The following is a 13,231-nucleotide window of genomic DNA, read 5'->3' as shown; positions in this document are numbered from 1 at the left end:
CCTACTCCTAGCACTGGAAAACAGGAGGCTGATGCCTTTGGACTTCAGACCCAAGAACTTGCCATTCTGAGCAGGGGCACGGAAGAAGTCTGCAAATAACTAAGAGCCTAAATATTAAGACTTATACCCCAAATCAGTGAAGTGAATTCTACCATTTACTTTTAAAAAATTAAGTAAAATACTAAGTAGTATCATGCTATTGTGGTTTACAGTACTTACCAGCTCTAAAATCTTAATGAAGTAAAGACCCATGGGTAGTTTGACATGTAGAGTCGTTTCATATGCATCATCTCCAGCATTAAACAAGGACACATTCAACATTAATGTCTTCATACTCCCAACAGCAAGGTAGGTTTTATTTTCATGGGGCCTAAAAATTAAGTAATATTATTTGGTTCTTGTTTAGGTAGTAAAAATCCCCCCCGCCCTCTCTGTATATAGGCACACAAGGATATATGTATGTAATTTATGCTGAACATAAAATACTAATTTTCTTGGAAAAACAATCATAGGATTGACCCTATGCAAGCAGATGTAAACCCATATTAAAAAGAACTCTTTCTCATGTTTTTGGTAAATTCAGTCACCTATTACCCAAGGAAAGTTTAATGAGCTATAATTAAAATGGCATCTTTTCTCATTTCTTTTCTGCGTAACCTCTCACTTCTATAATTTTAACATTTTCCTGATTTTTTCATAACGTTTTCTAAAGGCAAAGCAGTTTTTCTTTTCTTTCTTGCAAGCCTAAAATAGACATTGAACTAACTGCTGCCTGAATCAAGGGAGGAAAATGGAAGGAACTGGTAGAAAGGAGAAGACTAAAAGGAATGCTTGGTAGAAGTGAGCAAGGCAATGAGGAAGAACTACTATGTCCACCCACAAGTGCGTGGCACTAAAATCTGTGGGACTAGAATTAAAGTGTGAAGCAGCTGGTCACCCCCACCAGTAACTAGGCCAAATTTAAAAACAGAACTGGAGAAATGCTTCATCCTCCTGTGTATTGCAAAGTATAGATTGCTGCAAATCCACACATATGCATGAGTTCAAGTCCTGGCACTGCCAGCAGTTCTTTCCAGTGGGGAAGTAATTTAGCATTTTTAAGCCTCAGTCATCCTATTCCATACCACCTACCATTCAGTGAAGATCTGGGTCATGTATACTGTATGAAACCCTTAGAATATTTTAAATATGAAGTATTTGAGACATAAGGAACTTATTAAAAGGCCATAGCTAGAATGTTCTAAAGTTCTGAAACAATTGCGAATTTCTACACAGTTCATTCTTTTTTTCCCAGTGAGAGGGTTAGAACTGCTAGGTGCTAAGGAAAACTTTGTTACAGCATGTCATTTTATAAACTTTCCCCAAAGACAGAAGTTCTTAGATCTCTAGTAATTTAAAAATTGGAAAAATTAGTTCAAAGTCAAGAAGCATGTTACCCAAAGCAAAATATCTGGTGAGGATAGATAAAAAAGATAAATATCCACTTAGCAGTGCAGAATTTAGAAAGTTTCTTCAATAATGTTTAAATTGTGTCCTTTGAATCAACATTTGTAGAGAAGATTCGTGTTTGAAGAAACTTTTCATGGAAAGAGTAAAGATACAGTAGGAATTTAGTAGTTTTTGTGAATTGATTAAAGACAGAGTATGTAAGCACAGAGTTTAAGAACATGTTTCAAAATTTCTGCTTTTAAGTATTACTTGAAGATTCATGAATGAATATAATTGAAAGTTTCCATACAATAAATAAGGCACTAAGTTCATTGTTCCCAAATACCAACACACTTCACTCCTTCCTAGAGCTGATATAATAAAGGAGAGATGTGTAAATAAACGTAAAAAATAATACACAGATGAGTAAGAGTTATGAAGAGAGCTCTGAGAAACCACTTTTTGCCTGCGATAGTAAAGACATGGTATTTTTTTCTTTCTCTACTACTATGGTTAAATTGGCTGTTCAAGAAACATTTTTTAAGTCTGAAAATGTCATGATTGAACCTAAATTCACTTGGATTGAGTTTCTAATTGATTTATCTGTCTCAAGTCATTCTCCTCTCCTTTAATCCAATCTTCACACTACCAGAGGGTCATTTTCAAGAAAGCAAACTAGAGAATGTGTCTGTTAAGAACCTTACATTGCTTTCGAGATAAGAGTTCTGACTCCTTAGCATGACACAGAGGCCCTCCAGAGTTGGCCCCTGCTTCATCACTTTCACTGCACAATTCATTCTTTTGTTTCACAATTTTCTACAAACAGGTGTCTAATACATCAAGATGTTTTGTGTCTTCCTTCAAACTAGCACTCTGACGTCAACATCTCCTCTTCATGCATCTGACTTGTACTTATTCTTCAAGATTTAGCTTGGATGTCAATAATTCTTAGTTGTTCTTCCAGCTAAAACTCACTGTTAACCACCTTCACCTTGCACTGCTCTCCCCTAACAGCATAAGGTGGCAGCTTCTCACCTCTCCCAAAGTATACTGGGCACCTCTATAATAATGCGGTATTTTCACAATGTCAAGTCTCTGTCTGATTCCTCTCACCACTAGACTAATTTATCTTGGGGAGAAGATGCTGGATCGTGATTAACATGCTTTCTCAGAGCCTAAGAACATAGTATTACAAAAATATAAGCAGGTATGTACATGTCTGCATTAAACATAAAGAAGGGTTTGGTGGAGTCCAAGCAACATGTCAGAAAAAAAGGGAAATTATTGGATAAGTTATTGACTGTTAGAAGGTTATAAAAGTATCAGCATAAATACTATCACGTTATAGCCTTAAGCCATGTTTATCTGTTCTATGATGGTATACAAATTCCAAATGCCTCACTAAGTAAGTAAATATCTAGTGTTACCACATTGTGATCTGTACCTCATCCAGAAAACCTAATGTTTTAGTGGTGATAAACCTACTGACATGACTTATAAATTAATGACATCATATGACCATGGCAAAATCAAAACTGCAAATGTGTTATGGTTTTTGAGAATTATTCTTATGAACCTCGGAATATGCAAATAAAATAACTTTAGACATTTTTCCCTACTTTTATAACTCTAATTTAACTTCTAAGAAAACAGGCACTTCACTTAATGCTTGAAAGTTCTTTTTTCTATTTTAAACTTATCAGAGTATAATACATGCATAGAAAAATGCACATAACCTAATTGTACAGCTCAATATTTTTTATAAGATGAATACATGTGTTAAGCACGCAGATCAAGGAAAAAAATATTAGCAGCCCTACTGTAAAACCCTCTGGGATTTTTTTCTTCCAGTTATTGGCCCCACCCTCCTTGATTTTTAATAAGTTGGCTTTGCTCAATTTTGTACTTTATATAAATGTAATCTTTGAGTATCTGAGTATGTAATCTTTGAGTATCTGTTCTTTTGCATGGCTTTTATTCAAAATTTTGTGAGATTAACATATTGGTACGCATAGTTGTAAAACGTTTATCATTGGTGTATATAGTCCATTTTATGAATATGCCACATCTTATCCTTTCAATTATCCATGGGGCTTTTGACAATTTCCAATTTTGGAACTAATACAGTTTTTTGTTCGACATATACATGTAATTCTGTAGGCTAGATATATATTTATATCTATCTTTATGTTCCTATCTAGGAGAGATTCTTATAATTTTTTAACCCAGGATTAATTTCTTTAAAATATTTGAATCTTGGCTTATTTTGGCAACCAGCCTCAGTTATACTGACAAACTACGTTTATAAAACAAAATATACTACCAGGAACTTTTAATAAAAATATATATACTTTAGAATTTCCATGTAAAAAGCAAGCATATCAGAGAGTAGAGGTCTGTAAACTACTGCCTGAAGGCCAAATTCATATGTCTGCCTACTTTAGTAAATAAAGTTCTATGAGAACACAGCCATGCTTTTGCACCACAGTGACAGAGTCGAGTACAGAGTCGAGTAGTTGGGACAGAGATCTCTGTCCCACAAAAACTCAAATATGTACTATCTGTCCCTTCACAGATAAAAGATGCAGGCACTTGCTTCAGAGCAATCTGATTGATGAGTAAATTAATTACAAAATAAACATATAACATATTGCCATATTTAATTGAAATCTATTTGTACTATTCTGACTATAATAGAAACTTCATTGTTTCAGATGGCATAGGATGCAGTTCTTTACCCCAATAAGCCATACAGAATTAGAGAAAATGATCCCCCAGTCCTCATAACTCCTCCAGACATGGAGAAGAAAGGAAAGAATGCTACTTCCATATGCATCATCTCTACGTTGGGATCCTTGATTTGAGCAGTTGGATATGCTGGAAGAATGTGTAATAACAAACAAAGCAGTAATTCTAAACCCTGGGCACTACTGCAGGGTGGAGGAGTCTGAGTGACAGTGTGCTACCACAACATTTTAGGGAATGGCTGTGATTTACTCATGCCTGTGTTGTAAACCTTGGGGTTAAGTAGTATGCATCTGCTTGGTGTCACTGTTAAATGGGAGAGAGGAAATGTGTGGGAATATGGCTGTCCCACATCCCCCCCCTCACCACCCCAACTCTATAATCATGTTAGGACTAAAGCAACCTAAGAGGTTCTAAAAGTAAACTTCAGCTTGACATTAAACTTTAATTAAGACTTGTAGAAGAGCTGCCCAGAAATAGACATTTATAAAATATTCTGGCTTGTAACCAAAGCATTAGTCACTGAACACCTTTGGGAAAGAAGTTGGCACTTAGACAAGCAACAGAAGGTGAAAGCACTGCATAAACAGCTAGGTTCCAAGACAACAGCAAATTAAAGAGAAACACAATGTTCACATTTCAGCAGCTAGATTCCTGGTTTATTTTCCATTTTTAAGCTATTTTGCCACATTACCATAATTACAATTCTACTTTTTTTCCCCCAAATATACATCTTACTGTAAATTGATTCATTAACAAGATGCTCTCAGAAAGATACCTACCAGCTTCCTCTGTGAGACATAATAAAGAACCAGGTGCACATCTGGAAGTGCGACAAGACTGAATCAGAGCTGTCCCCGGGACTCATAGTTCATTCTTCATTAAAACATGCATAATGCAGACTTGAAATTTACAAAGCAGCCTAGAATCCATGTAACTTAAACAAATCAACGTACTGTGTACGTACAGAATCATAACTTAATAAGTGACAGAGGAAAAACAGAAAAATGATGTACTGCAGCACCAGGCTCTATGTTTTTTTTCTGAGTGAATAATAGAGCTTTATTTTGCAAGAAATGCTCCCCAAGTCTTAGTATAATGAATTCATCTTGTCTGCCTAAAATGAATTAGGGCTTGATAGCTAACTTGTTTTTAATCAAGATGCTAGAATAAAATATAATGTAAACTGATACCACACTTCACTATGTCAAGACACACGACTCATTTATTTGACAAAAGAGTAACCTGCAGCAAGTAGCCTACAGGCCTAAGTAAAATTTTTATCTTTTTTTCCTTTACTACTGACTTCAGGGAAAAAGACAACGCTGAAAAATTCTTGCCCATTGGAATAGACAGATTACCTGACATTTAGGAATATTTTATTAAAGACAGGCAAACTCACTGAGGTTAAGGGGAGAAGAGCAGAAAAACCTAAATTGAAAGATTGAACCAGTAATTAACATGTCTTAGTTTATAAAGCATATAATTCATTCTCCCACAACTTTATGTGGTCAGTGAGGCAAATATTCCTACTATTTCCATTTTAAAAATGGACAATTTCATCAGACTAGCTCTTTGGGGGATTAACAGTATAGTGGCAGATGTTGCTCATTGCTCATTGTCTAGCCAACAGTGATTTCCCTTCTTAGCTGCCAACAGAGCCCTGGATTATGCAGGTGACAGGCAGCATTCCCTTAATATTTCAGAAGACAGACCTCTAGGTTCAACTCCAGGGAATGTATCACAATAACAAAATAATTGAATCAGGATCAATTTACTGTGATCATGATGACTCCATTCTCCTTCAACCATGACGGAATCAGGGATAAACAGGTAACACAGGTCTGGTTAATCAGAATACATCTAATGAGGCACTGCCCTTCCTGGAAGGGCAACTTAAAGGGGACAAAGCACTTTTGCTCTTTTCCCTTCTCTCCTGCTTGATGCTGCCCAGCTGTACTGTGATCATGAGGAAAAGCTGAGAGAGCTGGAAAGATAACCATCAATGTCCAGTCTTTGATAGCTGTTCACCAAACCTGTGAACATCCTTCCTCAAGACTGCTTATTATGCAAAATAATATCTTTATTGTCGAAGTCACTATTATTTAATACTCTAAAACTTGCAATTAGAAGTATTCCTAACAGAGACAGAAGCAATTGTTCAGGGAAAGCTTACATCACTCATTCTGGAAGCACAACTGAGGTGCAGAAATGTATTGCGGTGTCATTTACATGAGTAATCTGTATCGAGGATTTGATTTTAAACTTCCTATGTGGTGGCTAATACCTTCTATTATATTTGCAATCTTGAAGTCATGTTGGTTCATCTTTACTTTGCACTGGAAGTCCTTTTAAATGTAGTTTATTGTCCTAAGCATTTAGACATAGAGGAGGAAGCCTCAACTTAATGAAGAGATGAGAGAGAGTGGATAAGCACTGCTTAGTGTACTATTGACAGTTTATTATTGTGGTCTTCAGAAACTCATGTTCTTTACTGAGTAAATACATTTACCTAAAACAGGTTTATAGCTCTGGGGTGCATAAATACCATTAGTGCCAGCAGAGTTATAGCTGGGAGAATGCATGGAACATATGGTCACAATTCTCCTACTGTTTCTGAGAAAGGGGAGAGGACACCTCTGTGGGAGAGACATATTTTTGTCTGATAGAGTATAATTTACTAGAACACAAAGCACTTTGTCAGAACCTTTCACTGTGAGTCTAAGAAATTAATTAGAAGCGCTCTCAACCGAAAGTTCCTCAAATAAATTATCATTTATCTAACAGAAATACATAGCCTGTAACTTTCTTAGTTGATTAAAAAAACATGGTGCCTACTACTTTATATGGACATTCATGCCACTTCAAACCTTGTAAGACTGCAACTACTGAGTCAGTCACAGCCAGCTATATTTTCAGGATATAAAGTTTATATGCAGAATTATGTATAGAATTGGCAATGTTTCATTTTATCGCCAAACTAAAAAATCTTATCTATAGAAATTCCAACCACAATATATCAAAAATAGTAATGACTTTTATTGAGCCTTCGTGTAAATCAGGCTTTGCACTAGGCACTTGGTCTGCATTATTACCCTTTAAGACAACCTTAAAAAGTTGGTACTATTTTTATCCACTTAGCAATGAGGAAAGAGGTCTAGAGAGGTTAAAAGTCTTCTCTGAAAAGGTCACTAGTAATACAGTAGATATGGGATTTGAACCAGGTCAGCTTGACTTCAAATCTGGAAGCTCTTCACCACCACCACATTGGTTCTTAGGTTTCAGTGTGATAAGAACTTGGAGCTCTATTAATTGTGAAGATCTGTGGCCTGGTCCCCTTTAGTTCTGACTTGGATGGTCTGGGGCCTAAGTTCTAGGGTACATGTGCATAACGTGCAGGTTTGTTACATATGTATACTTGTGCCATGTTGCTGTGCTGCACCCATCAACTCGTCAGCACCTATCAACTCGTCATTTACATCAGGTATAACTCCCAATGCAATCCCTCCCCCCTCCCCGCTAGGAACCTGCATTTCTTTCAAGCATCCAGGTGATTCTCATAAAGGTGGCTTAGAGACAACACCTCAAAAAACACAGCCTTGCACTCCATTTAAAATCATTATGCCATTTAAAATCATAATGGGTTTGATAGGCTACAAGAAATATTATCGCTCTCAATTAAAAGTGCAAAGTAGGTATTTTGTTGTGAAAAAACATGTAACAAAGAAAAAGAATTCATTAAGATGAATTTTCATTCTTCAGGAAAGAAGCATAATTAGTAATATTTTCTTATAAACGTCAATGTCTCATTTTCTCGTAGGCCAGAGACTGCAATGAAAGGTGATAGCACAAGCGTCTGATTTAAGAAAATGAAAACACTCCTTTACTTGCAGCTTAGAAAAGATTTCCCCCACACAACTCGTCTTCTTATCAAAGACCCATGAGGGTAAAAACACCAAGACAATTAGGCAGTTTAGGAAGAAAATAAATACAGAAATGGGAAGATTGTAAGTTATTCAACTAAGAAATCAACAAAGGCACCGCCCTACATGCTGGGATACAAAGTAGTCAGTAGTCACTGTTTTTGGATTATCTGAGCAGTTAATCTGGGTAACTTAAGTATAAAGTCCAATCATCTATCAAATAGGTCAAGGCTTTTTGGCCCTGCACTATGGACTCTCAGGCTAAACTGACATTACCTAAGTAAAAATAATTGATTCTCGGCCGTATGTGATCCTACCACAGTAGGGTACTGAACCCTATTTGTCAACTTTTTTACTTATTCCTAGTTGACTCCCTGTCCTTTATCATAATAGCTATTTTGATTTTTTTTCCATTCCTTTCAAGTTCCCAAACATATCTTCAATGCCTTCAATTACCATATATAAACTTGTTTTTTATCCTAGCCATCCATGAGTTCTCTGTATTTCCCTTCCTTCCACACTGAAATTTCTTAATGTCAAGCACCCTTTCATAGCTTGTTAACTTAAGATAAAGAGATTCTTAACTAAGGCTAATTCCTCTACCTATGAATCTGATCCCTTTTGGGATCTTGTTCCATTCTCAGCAAACCTCTCCAGTCACCTGCAGCACTTCAGGCACTGTTAGGCATTGGGAGCACAAAGATGAAAGGACAGGACCCTGCTTTGCAGCAGCTTCCAGGACAGTGTGGAGACAGACTCTCAATAATCGTGAGCAGAGTGCCATAGGACCAAGGGCACAACAGAACTTAAGTTTAAGTAGCTGAACACCAGGGGGCTTCCCCTAGGAAACAGCTGAGATTTAAAAGATAAATAAAAGTGAATCAGGTAGACAGGCAGAAGAAGTGAGAAGATACAGAGGTTCAGGAGAGCATGGCACAGCCAAACAACCGTAAGTATTCAGACATTGATGGAAAAACTCCCTGGGGAATTGGTGAAAAATACCATCCAGGAGTTTAGATTTTAAGTCTAAAATGAGCCACTGAAGCACTGTTATCACATGTGTATATTAATGCAAAATCAAAGGCCAGTATCCTAGAAAGCAGGAGAACTTAGTGACCTAGGTAGTATAGTGAGTGCCCAGTTTGGAGTAATAGTGCTGTAGAGATATCAAAGCATGATGGATAAGAAAGACATCTAGGTGGTAGCATTGTAGAACTTAATAGTTCTGGATATCAAGAACAAGAAAGAGAAAAGAATGCAGGTTGAGCCCTAGGTTTCTGGCTTTGGTAACTTTCTAACAGCCATGCCATTCCTGGATAGTGCCTGGGCAGATTGAAACTATAGGGCACCCAAAAGGACATGTCTAATAGGGAATTTGATATGTGGGTGGGTGTGAAACTCAAGAGACACTGGTTTAGGCTCATTTGGCTACTTCTGCACTAAGAGTTCTATCTTGGCATTTGCCAGTGATGCCCATTTTTTTTGCCACCAGTCACATTTTATCAATAACTGCTGACTTCCATGACCTTTCTTTAGACATTATGCTATCTGATCTTTTTACAAATTTTACAATATTGTCTCCCTTTTTATATTCTCCATTGGCTATTTCACCAGGGACTTGGTTCTCTTTAATTCCTTGAAGATGCCTTCTCAGTCTCCTACAGGGACTCCCCATTTTTAATCTCCTTGAATAAAACTGTTCCCTAAGATTTGATCCATAATTTTTTCCTCTATAAAATTCACATTTCTATCCCTTGGGCCATCTCACAAGTCACTAATGGATAGAGGAACTTCCAAACATAATCCTGAACTAGATTTTCAAGCGGAATGCCACATATAAAAGTCCCTCCAAATTCAACATGCCCCAGATTAAAGCTGCTCCATTTATATCCCAATCTCCCAAAAATAGTTCTCTGTTTTCCTGCCCTGTCACTGATGCATCTGCTTCCCCTCTTTCACTTGCCTTCTATGATCAATCCTCAACCTGAAGTGTTCATTCTGTCTCTCTCTCTGGTCCTTGTTTTCACATCATCTCTTTGATATGCAAAATGATTTGAATATAGGGGATCCAGATATGATACAAAATTGCAGTGGTTTATTTGCCATCATAAAATAATGACAGCAACCAACAATTATCCAGTCTTTGCTTTGTGCTGGATGCTATTCTAAAGCACATCACATCTATTTCCTTTTTCTCTGTTTCCCCTTCTATGAATTTAGAAGAGCAAGATGGTTTATTCCTTTTTAAATTTGTCATACTTGGATTATATATCAGTCTGAGTGATATAACCAATTTTCTGGGCAATAAAAAACTAACCATTGTGTTGCTAATTCTTTAAATGCTGTTAATTTTCAAGGGTTAGCTCTTATTCCTTTTCTTTTGGGAATGCAAATGCACACACTCATTACCCACCCCCCTTGATGAACAACAGAGACTATACCACATATACTTACTTCAAAAACCCAATCTTTGCAGAAACCTGTAAATCAGCAGAACAATTTTCATGGGCACAAAACCTTGCAAAGCTTATCTGGAAATAAAATGACAATGTTTTTTATTTTGATTTAATCAGCAAGTATATTTATATATATATTTTAAAGAAGACATCTGTGATGCATGAGAAAAATAAAATTGATACATCAAATTGACAACTCTTTATTTTATCTCTTTTAAAAAGTTCAATGTAAGAATTAGTAGGGTTCAAATGACAATTACTTCCGGGGCTAAAAGAGCTAAGTTCTAAATAGGTAAAATTTAAAGCCCAAATTTTATAAGTGAAATAGATTTGGAAAAAAAGTTAAAGGCATTGAAGGAGCCTATTAGCTACCAAGATTTTTTTTTTCATTGGGTTCCTCTCAATTTTCTGGTGCTGCAGTATGATCCCATTTATTACACGTAAGTAATGGCACTTAATTTTGGCAGATGTTGTGACAGTGATTTTATATTCACTGAAATTAGCTACATGGAGATACTTAGAAATTTTACGTAGAGGAAACATTGAACAAAATTAAATAAGGGTTCCAGAATTTAACTAACTCTGAACTTTTTAATAAGATCAATAAATACTACAAAGGACCTAGGAAGACCCAAGGCATAAGCTGGACAAAAGGAAAAAATGGAGAGAGATAAAAGGGAAGATAATGGGAATAGGTAAAGGGAGACAGATGCAGAAAGCAAAGAGAGATCTAGAAAGTCAGAAGGAGCCAGGCTCATTAAGTGTGAAGTGACTAGAGTACTGTCAAATAGCATGCCTACAGTTGGGGGAGAAGTGTAAATATCTCTCTAAATAAATATGATTTTTTTTCTCTCATTTCTATTGGTAAAGCAGGTTGTTCTAAGAATCAAAATATAAATTAATATAACTACAAATTGCTAAGGTTTTGGCTTGTGTACTTGCAATATTGATTTTCACTATTAGAGACATTTACAAAGAGCTGATGTTGAAGACTGAAGTTTAACAGAACAGTAAAACAGCCCCTGACTTCCGTAAATATTTTCATATGAGGGTATAGGGAAAAATATGCTCTTCAGTTATCTTCATTTGATCCTGTATTCTAGACTAGACTAATGGTGATTTTAAGCTCAATTATCTTAAAGTGACTATGGGGCAATTTTGTCTGGACAGGATATGAACTAGACCTTTAAATGTCCCTTTCATCTTTTACATTCTGTGTGTCATTAGTGAACATTTTAATGAAGGCTTTTTACAATGCCCAGACACATCCTGTTTTTGGTCAAACACTATGTCTTTGTGTTGGCAGACAGTAAAGGTCTGAACAACAGGACTCCTGAGAATAAATACATTGTCAGTGAAACTTAAATATTTTGGGATAATTTAGAAAACGGTTCACTGGTTAGAATGTAGGATCCATCTCAAATGCAACTGATCCCGGGATGTGGCTGAAAAGCATATAATGGATTTTTTAAAAGAAATTATTGTATTTAACATAAACACATGTGTCTGTAAATGGATAAAACTAAGCAAGGAAATTTGATTATGAAGACTTGAGTGAATCTGTGAGTAAGATGAAAGCAAGGGAGACAGAGAATGAGAAGAGGAAGATAAACTGAGGACACATGATGACACTGAATAACTAACTTATATACAACCTTCTCCCATTATGATTTCTCTCTAGTAATACCTCTCTTCACTGGCAAGGCATCAAAAATAGAACAGTAGCATTTTATATGATAATCTACTGTTGTGATTAAATGCATATTTTAAAATGTTCAGTTCAATATCCTAAAGGGAATATAAACAATTTAAAGAAATGAAAAACAAGACACATCATAAATCTATTTTTATGTTTTTAAAAATTCATAAAATTAAAAAAAATTCTGACATATAGTTCACTTCTTCAGGATGATGCCATATTTTAAAAATTTAGTTAAATGCCACATAATAATTTGGATAAAGGAAAATATTCCTACTGTTTTTTTAATTATGTCTTTTTCTTTCTTCTGCTGAAGAATTGGCTGAAGTGGTGGGAATTCCTCTGTGCTTCGTTTACTGATGACGTGAGGACCAAGGTGGTAAGCAGCTTCAATCTGAATTGGAGTGAGGATGTCCCGCACATCTTTCTAAGGAAAATAACAACCATATGAATTAATAACAAAAACAAGCATGTAGATTAAAAAAATATAAAACTTCTTTCCTGAATAAGGCCAAACACTGTACATGGAAGACAAAGCAAATACTTATCTTTCATCTAAACTGTTAAAAAAATGAAGATGTATGTTTCTTCATATCACACAAAAGCATTTACGTTTCTTATGAAAAACACAAAAAGAATAAAAATGAAAAATAATACCATCCAATAATAGTTATAAAGGTCTATACTTGGGAGTATTTTCTTCTGTGCTATTTTCTATGCATTTAAAAGATAACTTGGTATTATACGCATTTTTCATGATAAACTTTTTATAAATCATTTCAAAGTGCTTTTCATCCCATTTAACATTACCCTATATGTTTTCTATCTCTCAATAACATTTCAATTAAATTTGATTCATTTGACTCCAGATATTATAAAACATCCTTTTTAGTTATTCCCTTTTTTTTTCTTTTCTTTTCTTTTTTTTTTTTTTTTTTTTTTTTTTTTTTTTTTTTTTTTTTTTTTTAAGAGATGGGATC

At 35.5% G+C, this 13,231-nt stretch overlaps 1 protein-coding gene across 1 annotated transcript in view; it reads right to left on the bottom strand.

Annotated features, from left to right (window-relative positions):
* The window catches only part of ITGA4 (integrin subunit alpha 4), a 77,989-nt gene that overhangs the window by 13,256 nt on the left and 51,502 nt on the right, over positions 1 to 13,231 (bottom strand). Inside the window, exons 16-18 of the mRNA XM_025405470.1 lie at positions 12,529 to 12,678; positions 10,551 to 10,627; positions 220 to 370 (exon numbers count right to left, since the gene is read on the bottom strand). Coding sequence (XP_025261255.1) covers positions 220 to 370; positions 10,551 to 10,627; positions 12,529 to 12,678 — 378 coding nt within the window. The remainder of the gene's footprint in view (positions 1 to 219; positions 371 to 10,550; positions 10,628 to 12,528; positions 12,679 to 13,231) is intronic.

The sequence above is a fragment of the Theropithecus gelada genome, chromosome 12 (genome assembly GCF_003255815.1).
Source record: "Theropithecus gelada isolate Dixy chromosome 12, Tgel_1.0, whole genome shotgun sequence".
NCBI lineage: Eukaryota > Metazoa > Chordata > Mammalia > Primates > Cercopithecidae > Theropithecus > Theropithecus gelada.
This window is presented reverse-complemented; position numbering and strand designations above follow the sequence as displayed.